The sequence below is a fragment of the Pinus tabuliformis genome, chromosome 4_2 (genome assembly GCF_031772625.1).
Source record: "Pinus tabuliformis cultivar Carrire ecotype Pingquan chromosome 4_2, CPIR1, whole genome shotgun sequence".
NCBI lineage: Eukaryota > Viridiplantae > Streptophyta > Pinopsida > Pinales > Pinaceae > Pinus > Pinus tabuliformis.
In genome coordinates, this window is record NC_142304.1 from 346,698,474 (window position 1) to 346,721,042 (window position 22,569).

At 39.5% G+C, this 22,569-nt stretch overlaps 1 protein-coding gene across 3 annotated transcripts in view; it reads left to right on the top strand.

The window, feature by feature from the left end:
- Positions 1 to 22,569, top strand: part of LOC149169338 (Ribosomal protein L9/RNase H1) — a 98,470-nt gene that overhangs the window by 25,901 nt on the left and 50,000 nt on the right. The window contains exons 4-6 of one of the 3 annotated variants that reach the window (XM_089428661.1): positions 11,176 to 11,250; positions 21,976 to 22,132; positions 22,234 to 22,364. In XM_089428661.1, coding sequence (XP_089284787.1) covers positions 11,176 to 11,250; positions 21,976 to 22,132; positions 22,234 to 22,346 — 345 coding nt within the window. In that variant the 3' untranslated portion in view covers positions 22,347 to 22,364. Of the gene's footprint in view, positions 1 to 11,175; positions 11,251 to 21,975; positions 22,133 to 22,228; positions 22,365 to 22,569 lie in introns of those variants that run through there. The other 2 variants (XM_089428662.1, XM_089428664.1) reach the window with 2 other exon arrangements.

Below are 22,569 nucleotides of genomic sequence, written 5' to 3' on the forward strand. Positions count from 1 at the left end.
GGGTGTCATGTCCCTTCTCAAACACATTTGTAACAAGGTGCTGCGACACAATTTTGCACAATTTTGGCTAAGGAAGAGAACCCATAATTTTTGACTTAGGGACTTAGGAGGCAATTCGACTTAATTTGGTTGCTAGTGGAATGTGGGGGCCACCCACATGGGAATTCAAATTGGCCCATTTAAATAGCTTGGAGGGAAAGTCGAATATTTGGATGGAGGGGCCCACATGAGGCAAGGGAGGCCCAAGGAGTTATAAGGAGGGAGCAGCTCTCATTTTGGGATTCATTCTTACATTTTGCAAACAAAATCACTTGACTGTTCACTGTGCTGTTTAGCTGAGTCAACCGGCTGTTTAGCCATGAATCTCTCAAGCGGGAGATTCAACCTCTACTTCGGGGGACCATCCATGCTCGCCCTAGAGAGGAAGTTCTACAAGGATTTTAGGAGTTTTGGGGCAGTGACATAGCACCACCCACCAACGCAGAGCGAGGAGTGCCTATTTCTGGGCAGCCAGGAAACATGCAGAGGGAGATTGAGGCAAGCAGAGATCTGATTGCTTGTCTGGGAATTGGGGAGTTGAGGTAGCAGCATTAGACCAATGTTCTTGCTGGATTTTACAGCCAATTGAGCCAACATTCCAGTAATTCGAACTGTTGCGCTGGAGGACAGTGTAGGCCACACAACAGATTTTCATGGTACTTGGGCGCAACGGAGTTGGGCCAAGAGATCATTCGGGGAGTCAAGGATTGGATAGCACAGTTGAACTCAGTATTTTGGAGAAGTTTTCAGGTAGATTTACAGGCAGTTTCAAGCAAGTCGAAATTGGCAGCTAGAGCTGAGGTGAGGCTCCAAGGGGGTCGAAAATCAGAAATCTAAACCAACTAAAATCCTTTCTGGGTTTTGACAAGGATCCCAAATATAAAGTTTCATAATTTTCCGAGCATCGGAGATGGGGTTTTAAGCCATATCTTTGCAGCATACAGTGTAGAATTGTTGGGGATTGAATGCTAGCATGGCCTCCTATGAGGCAGTCTGGTTGCGAAAGCTCTTCAGGGAGCTGTTTGGATTTACATTGGATACCACCGTGATTCTATGTGACAACCAAAGCGGGATCCGTTTATCAGAAAATCCCGTATTTCATGATCGCTCCAAGCATATCGATATCAGGTACCACTATATTTGAGATATGGTGCAGCGGGGAGCTATAAGGCTCCAACATATCGGTATAGATGAATAGGTCGCCAACATTCTGACAAAGCCCCTAGGAAAGGTCAAATTTTTGACTTTTCGAGAACGACACCAAGTCGTTCAGAAAGCCTCTGATGAGGGTCCGGTATGATGTATGGAGCTCTTGGAGCTCCGGGGGGGCGCGGGGTACTTCTTGGAGCAACATATGACCACAGGGTGACTCACCATCCCCTGGTGATGTACGTGTATAGGGTGAAAGAATTAAAACTTTCCCTGTGACACCCCGTGGCGACTATGTAGCAAGATGATTAGTTCTCCTGTGAGGTCTGGATGATGTGTTCTTCATGACGATTGTGTAGCAGGATGATTAGTTCTCCTGTGAGGTCTGGATGATGTGTTCTCCATGACGATTATGTAGCAGGATGATTAGTTCTCCTGTGAGGTCTGGATGTTGTGTTCTCCATGACAATTGTGTAGCAGGATGATTAGTTCTCCTGTGAGGTCTGGATGATGTGTTCTCCATGACGATTGTGTTGCAGGATGATTAGTTCTCCTATGAGGTCTGGATGATGTGTTCTCCATGACGATTATGTAGCAGGATGATTAGTTCTCCTGTGAGGCCTGGATGATGTGTTCTCCATGGCGATTGTGGACAGGATGATTTGCTCTCCTGTGGACAGGATGATTCGCTCTCTTGTGGACAAGATGATTCACTCTCTTGTGGGACAAGATGATTCGCTCTCTTGTGGGATAGGATGATTCGCTCTCTTGTGGACAGGATTGATTAGTTCTCCTATCGAGGCATCCTACCCATGCAGTCTGGGACTCATGGGAAGTACCTCTCATCTGAACAATAAGCAGGGAAATGAGGATAGGGACCATAGTAGTACCGATGGACGCATCGCTGTATCTACCATACTCCCTATGTTAGGATGACCTTCATTGATCTGGGATCAATGATACTGGGCTGGGACCAGTGGTAGGAGTTGTACCCACTATGACACTGACTTCGGGTTGGTTGAAGACTGTTTTGGGACCAGTGGTACATACTTTGAGATTGACTTCGGGTCAGTGGAGGATTGGTTTGGGACCAGTAGTAGGAGTGGTACCTACTATGATGCTGACTTCGGGTTGGTTGACACTGGTCTGGGACCAGTGGTACGCACTCTAAGACTGACTTTGAGTCAGTGGAGGATGATACTAGTCTGGGACTAGTTGTAGTAGTTGTACCCACTATGACGCTGACTTCGGGTCGGTTGAGACTGGTCTGGGACCAGTGGTACACACTCTTTGACTGACTTTGAGTCAGTATGATACATCCTTGATCATTTCTTCTTCTTCATAATTCGGACAAAGCAGAGCAGAGCAGAACAGAGCAGATCAGAACAGGGTAGAACAAAACTGAGCAAAGCAGGCAGGATAAAGCGGAATAGAGCAGGGGTCAAGCTGTACAGGGCAGTGCATTGGATGGATGAATAGTAGCGACCGACATACATATTGCAGATGAAGTTCTCCCTAGCTGAGAGCGAGTGTTAAAATTGGCAACTAGGGCCAAACTCTATGTGGGTCATCTTATTCATGGCTGATAATATTTTTATTAGATTCCTCTTGTCGAGAGGTGTAGGATTGATTTAAAGATCATCCGATTCCGATAAGTATTTATGGAGATATGAATTTATTTTGATTATGGAATAATTATCAAGCCGACCAGCAACTCATGTAGGCTCAGAAGCCCAACAGTCGCATCTATTCAATCATCAACAATTGTGTATAAATACAGGAGGTCTTTTCCTCATTTGGACACACACATCTCATCACATCTCTCTCTCTCTCCTGCGCAGAAAAGAGGCTCTTCTCCTACTGCGTAGAAAGGGACTCTTCTCTCACACGTGTGGAAGGAAGGATGCCGGTGATGCCGATGATGCTGATGCCGGTGATGCTGATGCCGGTGATGCAGCTGATGCCGGTGATGCTGATGCCGGTGATGCAGCTGATGCCGGTGATGCAGATGATGCCGGTGATGCCGATGATGCCGGTGATGCCGATAATGTTGATGACGGTGATGCTGATGATGCTGATGCCGTTGATCTAGATGATCTGACAGATATTGACTGATGCCGTTGATGCCGCTGATCTAGATGATCTGACAGATATTGACTAATGCCGCTGATGCCGCTGATGCTGCTGATCTAGGGTTTGCTGCTGTTGATGTAAATCAGATTTATGTACTATTTCTCTCTGCTGAATTATTGAAGATAAAGGAAGATTTGATCAAAGGTTTCCCCATATTGGGGTTTGTCCCTGGCTAGCTGCCACATCTTGTGTCTCTTGTCTTGGCTTGTTTTTTGTCGATCGTTTAATGTTCTATCTGCACTTTACTTACTGTACAAGTGATTGCTAATCTGTGGATAATAATAATAAAAAGAAGTAAACTGCTCTAAGCATAGAACATATCATAACATAACAATAATTGAATCCATATTGTTGATGTTTATATGCTCATAAACATTTTTACTTGCTAAATTAATCTCCAATTTCGTTTCAAGTTATATTGTATGGTGATAGCCTTACTAACCATCTCCTACAACTTGTTATCTCTAACAAGTTTTCCTTTAGATATCTTCTTAGGGATCCCCCTCTTAGCTTAGCTAGGAGAGAGCTTAAATAGAGAGAGTTTGGAATAGGTGACAATCCCTTCTTTGAGCGTTTCGCCTTAAGGCCACACCTAGTGGGATTAGGGACTTTTCCTACATTAATCTAGTTGTGCATCCTAGGCGACAACGAGAACTAAGCACCCTCATGAATGGTGCTCTGGGAGAAATGAGATATGAGAGAAAATTCCTTGTCAAACCTCTTGGCAAAATCATCCTCGTCCACTGTAGCTGGAGCAACCATCACCATCTCAGGCTTCTTCTGTTTCCCTCCTTTCTTTTTATGCGGTCAATTGTTTGCATATTGACCATACTCTTCACTTGCAAAGCATTTCACTTTGCTTAAGTCCTTCTTCTTAGTGATGAACTTCTCTTTGCCCTCCTTTAGCTTACCAGTGAGGGCAACTTTCTCTGCATTAGTCTTTTTTTGAAGCTCTTCATCTCGAAGTTCCTCATAGATGAAATCATCCCATAACCTGTTCCAATTTGGGAGTTTCTTTCGTGAAACTACTCCTTTGATGAATGGCTTCGACTGCTTCGAGAAGCCCTTTATGGCAGTCCTCACGAACTCTGGTTCTTCCAGATTGTCTCCTATAGCTCCGAGCTCATCACGAACTCATTGAATCCTTGGGAGATACGAAGTCATGTTCTTTGAACTTCCCATCTCGACGTCCCTGAGCTTCTCCCTTAATGCCATCTTCCGATTTTTGTTCTTGTTTTGAAAAAACACTTTAAGAGCTTCCCACATGTGCCATGCAATATTCTTTTCACTGAGGTGAGGTATCAAGTGATCCTTGACTCCATCAAGAATGATCAACTTGGCATTTGCATTAGCTAGGTTATACAATGACAAAGCTTTTGCAACAATTGCTGCCTTGATCTGGGTATTGGCATAGTCCCACAAATCATTCACCAACAACACTACCTTGATTCTTTCCTTACACGAATTGTAGTTGGAAATCCCTTCCAATTAGTCCTCAAGCCTCAAACCTCAAGCCTCAAGCCAAAAACCATTTTGACCAACTGCCTTTCCGCTAACAACAAGATAACTTAGATCGCTCTTAGAGCTGCCACTAATGCACAATTTTGACCCAACTGCTCTTCAAAGTAGCTCTAAAACCATGTTAGAATTACACGCATGCCAGGTTTGGTCTATGATCTATCTAGAAAACATAAACACATTGAAAATGCCTAACTTCAAACTTTTGCACAACGAAATATACCAACAATTAGATCAATGTATAATACATAGCATATATGCCGAAAACTTGCTTCTTATTTGTCCATTAATAAGAAAAACCTTAGGGCTCTCGTACTAGGGATAATGGCCCTTTATATCCTAGTACAATGCCAAAATATCGGGTCAATCCTTCGACCAAAACTCTTAGGGTTGAGGCTTTGCCCTCTAGGCCTCTCCTGCCCAAATATATATGTCTACAACACCCAAATTACACAGTTGTAACAAATACTAATCTACTTACCTGGTAGGCTGTTTTCACCTTGCTGTAGCCCTCAGCTAGCCTCTTTGTAGCCTTGGCCTGCTCCCTTATGCCCTTGGCTTACTTCTTTAGCCTTTTGCTAGTCCTTAGTACACCCATTGTTCTTTTTTTCAACCTCGGTTTGATGTTCTTTCCTTTGCACTTGCGGCTTCCTTCCTTCCTTAGGTCTGTGGCCAAGTCACTTTTACTCCACCACATAAGAATTATCCTTTATGCTTCTTGTCTCAAGCCTCTCCATTGGCTCCATATTTATATTTGTCCTTAGGTCCTGTTGTCGCGCTGATTGACACGACAACCCTCAGACCGGGGGCTGTCACCCTGATCCCCGATCCCTCCGTTTAAGCCTGTCTCCCACGGCTAAGGGGGGTAGTCCCTGAGAGATGATGAGACCAACTGTCGACCAGTTGGTTGGGAGACACGAGACACGATATGAAAAGCACTAGATGGATTTGATTAATTAAGCAGACCAGTGCCTTAAGAGATTGTTTTAAAAACGATTACTTGTTAAATGATATAGAAACATGAACCATGAACAACAATCATCTATCATCAGCTAAATCACAATGCTCAAAACGATATCCGGCAACTGAAAGTTTCGAAAAGATAAATGCTTTAAGTCACCACGAGTCATAAACCATTTAACCAGATATCAATTTCGCATCTTGACTTGAGAATTCAGCATGAAAAGATATAACATGAAAAACCACTGAATCTGGCAAAATAATTTTCCACGAAAATTTTATATTTTTTCGAATTTTTAATTTTTTTTTTTTTTTTTTAAATAAAATCTAAAAAATAATCTAAAACTAAACTATAAATAAAAAATTAAACTAAACCAAAAATCTAAAAATCTAATTCAACTCTAAAAAAATGAATAAATTAAAATCTAAGAAATATTATACGTAACTAAAATGAAACCCTAGACTAAACAAAAAGAAATTCAAACCCAATTAATATCTACGTATTAAACTATGCAAATACAAAATTCAAAAAATTTAAATCCTAAATATATACATATAACCAAAGAAACAAATCGCATTTTAATTTTTATAAAGCTAACACAAAGAAAATTAAAAGCCTACGCTATGAACTAAAACAAATTGAACCTATGCTATAAGCCGAATAATCCAAAGAAAATCGAAATTTATTTTGATCGCACATATAACCCAAAACTGAAAATGTAACCACGCATTGCATATGTGATAATGAAAAGCCGAATCGAAAATTACCGAACGCGTGGAGAAAAATTTCGACAGGGATAGAATGCGGCGGACAGAGAAGGATTTAAATCAATCTGTAACTTACCTGAGCCGCAGAGAAATTTCCGAAAATTGCAGAAAGGAGCGACTTCGTTTTGAGGTCAGATCTTCTTACCCTCTGCGTATGCATCTGAGTCGAGGCCGAAACCATTCGAATGCCAATCACAACCGGAAGCCTCAAGCCGTCAAAGAGTTACGCTGTGATGAATTATGATTTGGGGCTGCAGCGTTTACGTTTATTATTCCTTGTCTCAGTCGACAGTGAGTGCAGTGTTTTGCAATCGCGTTAAACGCATACGATGCCCAGATGCCAGATGGCCTTGCCTTGATCGCAGTTGAATAGGGCGTGTAAGAATTGTAACTCTGTCTACAGGTTGAAATGGCAGCACGTCGATAAGCTGGACGGCGGAGGCAGTAACCCACGCAGACGATGGCACGATGACGCTATAGAAGTGCATAAACGACAGAGAAATCTCCCAAAAAAGAGACAGTCGATGGCGCAGATTGTTTATGAGATTATACAGGATGAATTCGATTTTAAGATCTGAGCTTCTCACTGTGACTGTTGGCGGCCAGAAAACTATTTGAAATCGATCCTTCTTTGAATCCCCTTCTGATCTGATATCTCTGTACAGCTTGGACTCCTCACATGCACGCAGACATTTTGCAGATTTAATGAGTGTTAAAAAAAAACCCAAATCGTGGTGCAGGTGAAATGGCTGGAACGGTGTCAATTGAAATCGAATCTGAGCCAGTTCTGGGCACGGCAGCATCGATAAAGTGGTAGCTACTGACAGGGCATGGGAGCCACGGGTGAAATCTGATTTACCTGCCAAAAATGATTTCGAAATTTTTCATGTGATAAAATGAAACCTAAAAACCCTAAACCCTGATAAAAACTGCATAAAGCAAAAAAAAAAAAAAAACCCTAGAACAGCTAATTAATGTACAGATATGGCCCTTTAACAGCCAGATTCAACAATGAGCACATGCATATTTTAAAGAAATAAAGATTTAAGGTTTTCACTGTGAAGAACTTCAGAAAATCTCTCATGCAACTTAGAAAAATAAACCGAATGATAGACCCAGGATCAAATCCAACTGGGCTCAACAAAAAATGCTTGCGGGAGTTGGCTGGTTCAGCGGAGAACTTCCCCGAACGCCCACAAAATTCCTTCAGAAAATGTTTTCTGCACAGCTCAAAACAACCGTCAATAAAGAGGGCAAAAATGCTACTAGATCTCAGGAAGTAATGGAGATACCTGCCATTACTTCAGAAACCCTAACAGCACCCAAACCCTAGCAAGTGAACAAGATACCTGTGCTCATAATACTCTACAAAAAGCTATTATTAATGGCTGAAAATAACATATGCAGAAAATTAAACAATCTCATAGCATTTCAAGAGAGTAACACCAGCAAGATATGGACCCCAAAGTCTTCTTTTATTAACCAGAAACAGATTTACAAGAGAGCTTCTTCAGTATCTGACTCACAGATCGAATTGATCTGAAATGACCACCTAAGACCCTATATAAAGGAAATGATCCCAACGGCTAGTTCGAATGATCCATGTAGAAATGATCTCGACCGTTGATGAGGATCAAGACATGTCTTGATCTCATCCGTCGATTTATTCACTTAAATTTTTTAATTTTTTATTATTTATTATTTTATTTTATTTCTTAAATTTTTAAATTTCTTAATTTTTTATTTATTTTATTATTTTATTTCATTTTTAAATGGATCATCGAACTAAGCCTTTGGAAACATCACCTAGGACCTAGGACTTAGGACTCACGAGGGGATTTAAAACATTTTCAACCCTCAAGACACATTTCATGATGACTTTTTACAATTTACATCTCAAGGGGACAAACCCACTTAATACAGACCCTCACAAAACACCCAGTTCTGCGACACAACTATAATCTAGCAGATCAACACACTAGGATTCTCCTAAAGTTCTAAGTGACAAAATCCATCCCGGCTTTGGGGTCAGGTTTGAAGGAAAACTCTGCCGATCCATGGATCGGTGAGACGAAAAAACCTTCCGGGACGTAGATTACCATTAGAAAGTTAGGTCCACCTAGGCAATTTTACATACATGACTCATATCTGCTAAGATTATTTACAATTCATACATGCAGACTGGGTTTACAATCAAAAAATGATCAAGTTGCTGATGATGGCAGGATGGCACGGACATGCTGATCAGGTGCTGCCCCTTTTAGCCAAAAAAAAGGGGGTGTACTGCATGGGTAGTTGACCGGTAGTGGTCAACAGGTCCCTTAGGAAGCCCTTGTGTCCTTCAAGGACCCTCCAGCACAACCTTAACACTAAATTAGATTATTAAATGCCTTTCCTTGATTTCCAAGCCTGCTTACTTTGGGTCCAAAACCCTGAACTTTGGGTGAAAAGCCCACACACTCACTTTGTGGGTGTTTCTCTCTCACAAGCCTAGCACCAAGGATATGTGAAAGTACCTCAATACCACACAAGAAGAATTGTCTTTTATGCTTCTTGTCTCGGACCTCTCCATTGGCTCCATATTTATATTTGTCCTTAGGTCCCTTAGGAAGCCCTTGGGTTCCAAGTCCACTCACTTTGGGTCCAAAACCCCGAACTTTGGATGCAAAGCCCACACACTCACTTTGTGGGTGTTTTTCTATCACAAGCCTAGCACCAAGGACATGTCAGAGTACCCTTGGTGCTACCCAATTTTAACACATGCAAGGCACATACAACAAGTGTTGTGTAACTAAATAGATCGCAAAATATAAGATAGACATTAACTTGAGAATGATGTAACAGATCTACACAATAAACATCAGAAGAATGAACACAAGACTGTAGAGAAATCCCTTGAGGTAGGGTTATGCCATTAAGTACTCCTTAAGGAGTGATTCACTCCATAAGCATTGCTTGCTACAATTACAATATACTTCACAACACACCTCATTACATTGCTTCTAATTCTTTAATTCTGTGTATATGGCCTTAGGAACTTTCTAGTGAAAGAACCTTCTAGTAAGCCTTCTTACAATTATTGCTTTCACATTATGTGTCCACCTATCTATTATCATCCCCCTTGGGTGCCTCCCTAGGTACCCCATATTATCCTCCCTAGGTGGAACCTTCTAGTAAGCCTTCTTACAATTTCCTTTCACACACTGTGTTTACCTATCTATTATTACCCCCCCTTTTGAGTACCTCCCTGGGTATCTCATCTTATCCACCCTAGGTACACGACAACAAGGGAGTGCTTGATGGATCTCCCAAATTTTTTTTGTATACAAGCTATATTTAATTGTAAACAAGCAAGTTCACCCAAATTGCAGATCTCCTTTCATTCACAAACTTGGTACATAAATCAGGTTGCTGCCATGCTTAAGGCTGTCCCACTTAATCTCCCACCAGAAATAGTCTCTCAGTTGTTTGATAATTGTCTTCTACAAATCACACATGCTTATACTAGGATCATGTCAGTTTTAACTTACTTCCCATAGCTACTAGGTGATTATGTTTTCTAATATATTAGATCAATGCTTATATTATCGTAAGATATGCTTATGCTATGCATCATTGGATGGAACACGAGTTCAATAGTTGTCCACCAAAGTATAAGCAAGTTATCCACCAGAATGTAGCTGGTTGTCTGCCAAAAGCTTTGATGATTGATCCTTTGAGCTGCAAAACATTGTATGCTGAGATTATCTTGCTTTTGGGGGCATCTCTCTGGTCTGCAGGTGGGGGGAAACATGTATAATTTAGATGGTTTGTGGTCATTCACAAGAAATCAGGAGCTCAATGGGCACTGCTTTCCACTGCTGGTGTCAAAAGGCCTGGATAATAGAGCAAGGTCAATAATCCCCAGTCTTGAAAATTGACTTAATGAATATCTGAAATTAGACATACTTATACGAAGATCATGGCAGTGATAGCTTACTAGCCTTAGCTACTCGGTGATTATGTTTTCTAATATATTAGATCAATGCTTACATGATCATTAAATATGCTCGTGGCATACACAGTTGGATGGAACACTTGAGTTCACTAGTTGTCTGTCAAAGTATTGGCAAGCTTTCCATCAGAGAGTAGCAGTTGTCCACCAAAATCTTTTATTCTTTGAGCTGCAAAACATTGTATGCTGATATTTTCTTTTTTTTTTGGGTGGGGATCTTCGGTCTGCAAGGGAGGGTGGGGAGAAACATGTATAATTGAGATGATCTGTGGTCATTCGCAAGAAATTCCAGGAGCTCAATGGGCATTGCTGCCCACTGCTGGTGTCAAAAAACTGGAATGATAAAGTGAGGTCAATAATCCTCAGTTTTGAAAATTGACTTAATGAATAATGTTTTTCTATTTCCCATAAACATCCTTTCCTCCTTCCTTTTGTAAATTATCTCTTGCTATGTCATGTTAGTTAAGAATTCATCTCTCTGGAATTAGTTCATATTACTAGTTTTGGACCTTGGTAGAATAGAATACAATGCCTTGAATGGACAGGTTACATCATTAATTATTTCTTAGATTTGTTTAAGCATAACAGTTGCTCATGAGTTTTTATTTTTTCAGGGTCTACGGAGGCTTGTTCTAAATTATGGAAAAGAATTACGGTATCCTGTTACGAAGGAAGAGCTTTTGGCAGAGGTAAAATGAAAATTCACTCTCTTTGATTGATTATACTTTTAAAATATCTACGCATTTTGCTTTTCCTTTTATGCCTGGAATTCTTTTCTTGATTCCAAAAATTGATTAAGGAAAATGTTTTAAGCAATTTCAGTGTCTATTTCTCAGAAAACATTTACCCTAGTGAGAGCAAATTGTTGTGACAATAACTGAGTTCTTCATGCTTTTAACATACAGATGAGGAAATTATTGAAGAATACATTGTACAATACCATTTGATTTCTTGTTTCTTTACATTTTTAGTTTCGTTCTAGGCTGTTATCCAAGCACTGTGCTTTCCAAGGGACTTTTCTGCCTGTAGGCTTTATGCTTGCTCATTTTAATCTGTTTCAACTTTCTACATCCTCCATAGCATTTTATAAGAGTGTTGGATTGGCTGTACATTTCAGAATCATGATTATTCTGTATCTTATAGTGGGTAACCTGATATGTTTTTAGATTTTCTATGGACTCGACTTTTTCAGTTTTATCCTTACTTTAATGGTCTCTGTTGCAAGCTGTAAAATGCCATTTTAATAGGGGCTGTTTCCTATAGGGTTTAGCAACCTTGTTCTTGATTTGCAACGATATTAACATTTAAGAACCTCATCTATGTTACTTGTACTGACTATACTCGTGAGTTCAATTGGCCTTTCTTTGGTCATGAGTGGACATTAATAAAATTCTGTTCTTTTTGTCTTTTATTCTCTATTGCCTTCCATGAAATGACTTTTACAACTGGACTTGTTTCCTATGGGGAAGTCTTGACCAATCTCCTTGAATTTAGAACACAACGAAAATAAGTGTTACTATTTGCATTGCATTACAATGCATCTATGTTACCATTAACTTAGCTTTGACTTGGCTAGCCTTTATTTCTTTAGGAAATCTTGCAGGAGGGGAAATTGAGAAAACATGTGGTTTTGTGTAGAAGTGATTCGACAAATGACTTTGCAACCAAGGTTACCAGATCTGGCACTAGAGTCCAGTGCACCTGGGTCTGATTTATTCTGGGTTTGAAGAGTTCCAAATTCAGAAAGGATTCTTGTGGGGAGAATCCTAGGTATTTGTAAAATTGAGAAACATCACTCCAATTGGGAAATGCTTTCTAGGCATGCAGGCAAAAAAAAAGTAGAAAAAAGAAAAAAGAAAAATGAAAAGGAGGGTGGTGTGGCACTACGAATCCTATTGGTACTCTGTGATTGTTCCCTGTTATAGCACCAAGATTCTATCAATAATGTGTTATATCCAAATTATCAGGACAAACATGCGTTTCTAATTTCTGATTGAATTCTCTGAAATTGCTTGAGTGATAATAAGCCACAATGGTCATATGTTATATTGCTCGAGAATGTGCAACATTGCTGTCAAGCACTTTCATGGTTGGGGACTGTTACCATCAATGTTAGCGGTCTCTGTCAAGGTCGTCACAAGACTCTAAGATGGAACACAGAACAAGTGCCCACTATTGCCTTGGCATGAGTCCCTACTCTTTAAGCCAAACTCCTATTAAAGGGCTATGGGAGATTTCCCTACACACAAGATGCTTCACCCAAGAGATTAGTAGACTAGTGCCTAATAATGGAGTCTAGGATGAAGATAGTAGTTAATATAAATTATGGCAATCTTGAAATGATATTCGAAAATAATGGAGACCAACAACTAAAATCACTCACAGCTCAAGATATTTTAATTATTATGAACCCAAATGAGCGATTAACGAATGTTCTTGCCTAGTATATTCTTGAATTGTACCTTTGATAAGGGTCTGTACTGTGTAAATCTGCTTGCTGTCCTGTAGCTTCAGATATGAAAAGTGGAGAAAAAAGCGTAGAAACAACAAGAGAAATCCCCTTTTGAGGCCACCCAAAAGTATATATACACTCTAGATTTATGATCTAGGGGTGGGATAAGTTAGGACATCAAGAATATAGCAATATCTAAGTTGCATGGTATGGGGAAACTGAAACATGTATTTGAAATGGGAACGTGCTATAAACATGGTCCCTTAAAAATTGTGTGTGTGTGTGTGTATATATATATATATATATATATAGAATACTCAAACTTTGAAATAAAGTATTTAAGTTTTAACATTATAATTTAGAATATAGATACAATTTCATGAATAAATGAGCGTGCCAAGGCCCAAGGCCCAAGAAAGTCATGTCTATATTGGGATCCTCATCATGAATATTATACTCTAAGCATTAAAATAAGATAGAAAATGCTTGACATGTCAAATCAAAATTTTGTTTGAGTGTTGGGTACACTTTTACTAGGGTCATGATAGAGGAGTTCAACAATCAATGCCACTAACATCAAGGTGCATAGAGGACTTGGTGTTCTTCATTAAATGCTAGTTCGATACCCTCATACATGACATAATCCAATGGAAATGTTGCAATGCCCCCAATCTTGAAATCCTAAAGTTTGTTAAGCTTGTAAGCTTGCTAGATTTTGAGTGAGATCTAAAATTCTACTTTTTCCACATGAAATCCAAGGAGGTTGGAACCACTCTCAAACATTCTTTTACTTTATCTTTCATTTTCATCCTTTTACATCATATTCATAACATTACCATTAATTGCATAGCATAGTAGGGCCCTAGAGTGTTAGAAAATCAGAAAGGCAAAAAGATTTTCTTATGTTGACAATTACTTGTGATATTCTTATGTTCTTATTAGCTTTCTTTATGTTCTTTATTTTCTTCTCATCAAGCAATCATCAAATCAAAAGCATGAAGATCAATAACACCAGAAGTAGGCACTCAACGAAGGCCAAAATCACTATATAGGGGAAAACCTGGTCAATCTCTTCCACTAGTAGATTCAAATCAAACTTGAGATAATTAAAGACCTTAGACCAAACCAAAAAACCTTCCTCCTCCACCAAGTCAACCTTTCAAAATGATGAACCAAATACTAGAAGTCAACTTTTGTCACACTGCTTTAACCCAACTTCAAGTCAGAATTTTGGATTCCTAGCTTCAAAATTTTGCCCCCCAACTTCAGAATTTCGGCCATACTGCAGCCCTGCAAGTTAGGCCCTCCTGCGGCTTCAATTTCTTCACACATGTAAGATAGAGACAAGATAAAATGGTCTTCTTCCTTCGCTAGGGTTTCTCCTTCTTCACTTTAGGTTTTCTTCTTCTCTTCTTGCCTTTTCACACCTTTTTCTCTTCTTCAAATTGTAGATCGAACTTGAGTGAGTGAGTGTCCAAATGAGGTCGAGTAGCTGCCTATTTATAGTTTTTTCTGGCTCCTGTTTGAGGCCAACTTGGTGGAGGACGCCTAAATGACTCAATTTATCAAAATATATTTCTTTCTTGATAAACAAATCCCAATAAGGGTCTTTTACATGATGACATGGACAAGGACTCTTGACATAAACCTTAGAAGCCCACAATGGAGGCTTTAACCTATTAATAGTTGACCCAAGCATGAAACCCATGCTTTAATAAGTCAATTTCTTCTATAATAATAAAATTTGTTTTTCTTTCTTTTGACAAATACATTAGATTATGACTCAAATTTAATTATGAAGACCAACACTAGTTCCATTCTTCAACATAAGGTTGTATATTACGCTGCCCCACTCATAAACCATTGTTTTCTTAAAACGTTTTGTGTTTGCCCCAGATATGCCACACAAGCATGTTGTACCACCCCACACGTTCCATACAGATGTTGAAATGTGGGGTATGGTGCCTGAAACATGTTTCAATAAAGTGAAACATGTTTAAGCTTGGGTTTCTGTACCGATACGGGGTTAGTGCTCACAGGGAAAGGGGGGGCATGTTTCCTGCAACATAGATAATTCCTTTAATTAAAGTAATTGCTAAGGTTAAATGTCCTTTGTGTTGAGTTTTAAGGAGTCTTCTTAACTGATAATTATCTTTGATGATTATGATCTTTTTACATTCTTATTCATTAGTTCCATCATCCAATAATTACACAGAAGACATCAACCATATAAAGAGACAACCACACAAGGAGCACAAAGTTTTACCTTGTGAAAATCCACTATGGGGAAAAACCCTGCCAACTTTTTCCTCATAGAATCAATGCAACAAGAGATACATCAAAGTCAACAAGATGACGAACCTCCAAATACCAAGTCAACCCTCCACAATTCGGTCCACAGAAGTTTTGCGAAAACGTCCTTCAAGTTTGCCTCAAACTCGCACTATGCCACAGAGATATAGGAACTCCATGAGAAGCCGAAACACATCCTCTTTCTCTGCTTTAGAATGCGCACTATATCCCATATATATGACATAAAGATGATGCCTTAGTTTTGTACTAAACCTCAGACCCTTCACACTTGTATCACAAAGATATACCTCAAAGATTCACACTAAAACACAGGAGATACAAGCCTCAAATCCACACTAAAACACAGGAAATACAAGCCTCAGATCCACACTAATCAGCAGGAGCTATAGGCCTTAGACTTGCATAGGACCGAAGGAGATATAGGCCTTCATAATGACATGATATTTGTAAATGATGTAATAAAATATTTTTGTATATCTTGCTTCATAGGTTTCATGAGCAAGAAGTGTAATTAGGTCAAAGACTTCTTCTTGATGTCTTTAGGATTTGATTTATTTGTCAAAGGGTCATGTCATGTAATGAAAGCTCTTCATGAGCCTATGTAAATGTATACAAGTCCTCAAAGTTGTGTAACAACCCTCCAAGACCAAGATCAATACCTCAAAAGCAAGCCCACCGAAGACTGCAAGCAAAACAACAAAGAAATCTTAATGTTGGCTCCAAAAATGAATTAAATGCATAAATGGAAGTCATGTCGGCTCAAGGAAATGACATGTGGGTTCATGGGATCATGTCGGCTCAAAGATGTGGCACAAACCACTATAAATACCCATTGAGGGTCAGCGCAGAAAGAACAAGAAGAAACTCGCATTGTTTCTCTCTGAATTTTTGGGTGATTAAAGGAGCAGAGATCTGCACAAATGGAGAGATAAATCTAGGGTTCAACTGCTACCTCAGTTGGGTATAAGGTGCAGAAGAACCCGGGCTAATCTACTCTCGGCATACCTGTGATTTGAAGGTGAAGTTCTCAGATGGATAGAGTAGAGAAGAATGCGGATATAGACACAATATTGACATGTGATCTGGGCTAGATATATTTCTGTGATGACAATTTCAGCATCTCTGTCTTGGCACATGTAATCTTGGTATACGGATCTGTCTGGATGTATCACAACAGCATAGCTAATGATCTTGGCATACCCTAAGCAGATCCCAGCGCAGTGATATACTTGGCTACAGTATTGGTGAAATTAAAGACGAAGTCACAGTAATCTCGGTGCACAGTATCCATCACAGTCTCGATATCCATGTGAATGAGTCTGTCCTCGCTGTCTCAATAAGATCACTTTGAGTGTTTTCTCAGTCTCCTATATATATTACAGTCTTGACATAACACTGATTATGAAATAGGTTTTCGGTGATGATTAAGAGATTCTCGGCATACCTGGATAAAGGAGACATACAGTCTCAATAGCTATGACAGTACTCAGATCTAGTATGATGCAGTCTTGATATGCTACAAGGAGCAGTAATAACCATAGTCTCGGCACAATGATGATAACGAGGATCATGATCTCATAATGTTATACATCATCTCAATCTACAATGAGGTGCAGACACAAGTTATGATCTTGTATTTGAAGATCGTGTTCTCGATGAAAGTATAGAGATTGCATCGGTGGTAATCTCTGGAGCAGTCATGGTGCAGTAATAATGCAGAAGAAGTAAGAGTCTCCATAATGCAGCAGTAAAGCAATGATGAAGATCTCAGCAGTGATGAAGATGAGGATTGATGTCTTGGTCTTGGAGAGGCAGATTGTGTCAAGGGTCATGGTCTTGGCATTCATCAATGGAGTCTCTATAAGAAGAATTTTGCGTGGGTTTTCCTCTCCAAGAGGGAGAGGTTTTGGCCCAGGCAGAAAGCCAAACGTTTGTGTTCTTGTCTTTTTTGTTTTTGATAGCAGTTTGATGAAGTAAAAACACACACTAATAATGAATGAAACGTCAAGCTAAGATAAATTGTAAAAATTCTTCACAAATTGTTATCATGTATCGAAGAATCATTCTAATTTTTGAATGCCCTAGATTCTTCAACATAGACTTGCGCAAAAAAAAAACAGAGAAGTAGCCTCAAATTTGTGCATGGTTCCATAGGTAAGTAGCCTCAGACTTGCGCATTGTTGCATGGATAGTATGCCTCAGAAATGCGAGTTGTTCTATAGAAGGTATGCCTTAGAAATCCGAGTTATCTTGCCTCAGATCAATGAGTTATCTTGCCTCAGATCAGATACGAATTGTGTCTTTGGAGGAGCAAATAGGCTCTATTTATAGTGATTCGTCCATGTGAAGGGGCACGTCTCTTGGGCAGGCCGACTTGATCCTTGGAGGGCCGACTTGGTCTTGTGGAGGCAAAATACAAATTTAAATTTTCATTTTCCCACTCTTAAAGAGCATACAAATAAATATTTTCTTTTTCTTACAAGCATGAAGAACATGCTTCATAAAATTTTTCTCTTGCAAATTAATTCATATTTCAATATTACAAGTACAAAAGAATATTATGAAGACTGACCATAGCTACAAAATTCAACACTCCCTCTTAGCTAGGGAGGTATTCATAATGACTATCCAAATGTTCTCTGTATACATGATCTCTCTAAGGAAAGGTATAATTCATTCATGATCTAGGTCAAAGCCCTTGACCTACATCAACATCATATTATCATCAACATCATCGTCTACCATTAACATTTCTGCTAGTGGCCATATATAGGGCGGTACCAAACCCATGGCAATGTCATCATCATATCAGGACTCACTCTTCCAAAGTGATCGGTCCCCTTGGCCTCTCCGAGGGCAAAATGCAGGGATCTCAACTAGCTAGCACTCACTCACCCTTTTTGATGAGCACTCTGGGCCAAGACCTCACTCAACCCCTCCTGGTTGGTGATCGGTTTAGATGCTGGAAGGACCTCACTACACCCTTTCGGTGTGTGATTAGGTCCAGGACCTCACATAACCCTTCCCTAGTTGGTGATCGTGTCCAGATGCTGAAGGACCTCACTACACCCTTCCCGTTGTGTGATCGAGTCTAGAAACCTCACTACACCCTTTCTTGGTGTGTGATTAGATCTCCTCCAAGAGGCATTCACTTAACTCTACCTGTTGATAACTTTGAGCCTGTCGGACCCATTCTCCGTACTGGGAGAATGTCCATCCATTCTGGTATCAAATCAACACTCCCTCTTAATGAGAGGGGTAATCTCCACAAGCCCCAACTTGTCTTTGAAGTACACAAACTTCTCCCTGGGCAACGACTTGGTCAAAATACTAGCGATTTGCTCATCGCTGGACATATGTTTGAGTGTTATCGATCTTATCTGTACCATGTCACGGATGTAGAGATACTAGATCTCAAGGTGCCTTGACTCATCATCATGCTGTTACCTGCACCTGATCAACTAGTCCTGCAAGCTATAATCATACTGCTTCATAGTTCACCTTTCAAACTGCAACATACTTGGCCTTTGAGTGCAACAAATGACTTGCTTCCTACTCATCCACGAGATCAGAGCCCAATCAAAAGCAATATACAAACTTCCTTTGTTTTCTACACTCCTTGCCCTGCAACTGAATTGACTGTGCCATGACCTGTAACATCTTGGTACTTCAACACATGTTAAGCTACATCCCTTGGCTCAATGATAAGCTGATTTATATCCTTTTCTTGATCCATCATCCTATTTCGGTATTCCCCTTGAAATAGATCCTGCCATAGCAATCTCGATTTGCTTCCCTTTGTCATAGGTGCTATCAGCAATCTAGTCAAGATCTTTCATCTAGAATTCCGAGGTTCATCACTATTTGAAGTTGAGCCAGGGTTCTTTGAGAGACCATGACTTCTTTGACTAGAGCAAATCTTTTTGTCAATGCAACTCCCTTTGACATATGAGCTTTTCTGCTTCCATCAACAAATCATGTAGGATCTAAGTTGCACGAAACGTCGAAACATTTCGGTGTTTCCGAAACGGGTACGTTTCGAAATGTCGCCTCCCAAAAATGGAAACATCATCCGAAACGCTGACTGAAACATCATATATATATATATATATATATATATATATATATAAGGTTATAAATAAGTGAATAACACCTTATCTTGCAAGTACAAAGGGAATAAGACCCATAGATGACAATTTAGAAGGAAAACCAAGTCTATATTAAGTCTCATAGATGATTACATGATGGTCGAGTTTCAGTCGAGTTTGGGAGTTTTAGGTATGGGTATGGCCCAAAACGCTAGGTTCTTAGAAGTTTCGTGCAACACGTAGGATCAACCTTGATCCACCAATCCAAGTGCATCAACTCTGAGGAGCCTGTACAAAGCCTTCTTTCTACTTACAAGTGTAGGACTTCTTCATGTACCTCATTATCTTGAGGTAGTTCACTTCTTTCATTGAGAAATACGATCTTTACAGAAGTGTACTTGACAAGATGTCCCTCCATAGCCTTCTTTCCTCTTGCTGAGATAATCTTTCGCTTTGAATTTATGCCATCCAATCATAAGGCATTCTGCTCCCTCTGGATCCAGATCTTGTCCATTACAATATCTCTCAACACAAAGAGTCTCTTTGTCACCACTTTGCTCTGTTCTTCCATCTGCTGTGAAGGCTTTGGCAACCTTCATTATGTACCTGCAATCCTCATTAGGAAGCCAAGGAAGAATAATCACAACCAATCAAAGAATTCAAGAACAAGAGACTAACTACTAGTAAAATGAACAACAGTAGTCATAATAAAATAAGAGAGATACAAAATGCTTATCTTTGAGAAGAATATCAACTCCCTTTTGATCTTTAAACTTGTTGCATCCATCTTGCACCTTATTCACACGATCATCTTGATGCCAATTCCTCCTTGCAAAGGCTAGGGTTTCTACTTTCAGCAAAATGTTCGATCCTAAGTTTTTATTCATGAACCCTAGGGTTTTTCAAAACTCCTTAGTATACCAGGGTTTACTGTTGAAATTTGGTGGCTTAGGGAGAAATTCCTTCCTTTGGGAAGCTTTCCTTATCCTTTGGAGACCCTACTAGCCCTTGGAATAATTTAATTTGCACAAGGAAAAATTTGTTTTTAATGTGAAACCCACATCTTCGCTTGGGCAAGGAAAATCCACCTCCTCAACCACATATAAATAGACCACATGTCACATCATTTGGAGACATCACTTCACACACATTTCTTCTCTTGATTGGTTCATACTACATCTGAAATTGCAGGTCTGATCTCATACATGTGAAGGGACGGAAAGCTTTCTGTTTGGTTCATTGACTTTCTGTTGGGACAACGTTGACGAGTGTTGACTTCATTTGACTTGGGTTCACTTTGACTTGGAAACTTTGAAATTATCTCTGTTTTGGAAGGCCGCATTGTTTGGGAGGAAGACCAAACTTTTTTGAGCTAGTTGACCAAGGTTTTCTGCAGGTTTGACTGTAGATCTGAATAGTGATTTTCTCTCTTTTGACCGAGAATTTGAAGGCTGATTTGACCAGGTTTGCCTGAACAGAGGCAGCTGCTTATTTTGACTTGTTGATCGAACCTTTTGGAGGCTGATATGACCATTGACCAGGACTGGTTAGGGCTGCTGATACTGGTGTTGACTTTGACCAGAATTTGCAAATTTGAGTTTTGACCAGAGTTGACTTTTTGGGTTCATCTTTGATTGGATATTCGATGATCAGTTTGGATAGTCAAGGCTTTGACCTTTGACTCATTGTTGATGTACTTGGATATTGTATCTCTCTGTTGAACATTTGATGACAATCCAATAGAAGAAGAATTGGGATAGTGTTTCCCCCCTAGTGGGCTTCTTTCCCTGGTCTTTGACCAAATCCTGTGTCTCTATTGTTCTTGGCTGTCTTCTATTGTGCATTTGATTTACTGTTCTATCTACAATTGCTTTCTGTTGCTGGAAGATTGAATTATATTGGAAATTGATTGCTAATCAAAGAAGATTTGGAATAAGTGATTATGTTAAGCATACAACACTGAAAAATTGACATTTACAAACCCTAAATTTGACATGTCATAGATCAATCATCTTCAGTCAAATGGCTTGACTTCTTCAAATCATTGTAGTAGCAATAATCGACTTGCAATGTGCAAGGAGTAAATTTCACCATGCCAATATTCAAATACCCGTCATACTTGAGTATTGCTTCAACATTACTGGATTTGAGCCTCTCAACTTAAACACATAAGTTCTGCCAATTACACGTCTCTCTTGAGAGATCCTTTTAGTGCTTAACTCTTCTTCATGCCAGTGCAAAACTACTTTGTGATAATTTATAAGGACAATATTCCAAAAATTTGATACTTGTCGCTTCAGATCTTCAACAATTCAATTCTTGCATACAAGCTTTCAAGTTTCTTCAAATCTTAACAAGCTTATCTTTTTGAGAATGCCTTTTGCCTTCAAAACTTGAAGGAGGACTTGACCCTTTTTAAATAATTTCATATGATGCTTCTGTACATGCTTTACAATATCATCATACAGGTCTCAAATTTTACTTGTGAGACTACAACAATAATGTCATTTTACCTTGCAAGATGAACTTTTTCATGTCTGACTCAAGGAGTCCTACATCAGATATGTCAAGACAGAGCTTTCAAAAGAATTATGACAATACATATACCTGATATGTCCAACTTCAGATTTGCAATTTTGAATTTCTGGCCTAACAAACTCATGGGGATTATAAAGATATGTACCAATATCAGCCAGGTCGTCTTCCCAAATCAATCAGGTTGGCTCCTTGCATTTTGTCCTTCTCTTATGAATAGAGTAGACATCCTTTGACTGTGACATTACATTGATTTCTGAATTGATTCGGCTCCATCAGTCCAGGTAACAAATTCTGTACTTTTGGAAAGGAACTTGGCCTCATGTCTGCCCAATTAGGACCATCAGGGTATGCTTTGGAGCAATTTATAACATATCAAGATGGCTTCTCTTCATAAGATCGTATATAATTTTCTAAGGTATTGTATCTTTCGACCATTGCAAACTTTTTCAAATAATGCTTCAATGCTAATGCTCTTTTAAACATATTCGCTCTCACCACCAATCTTCAGAGAATCATCTGAAACCCTTTCGGTCTAGCACAGAGAATTGACTTTGCATAGAGCATAATTCAATCATAGACATCTTTTAGCTTCACAATCAGAACGTAGGCTGACCTTA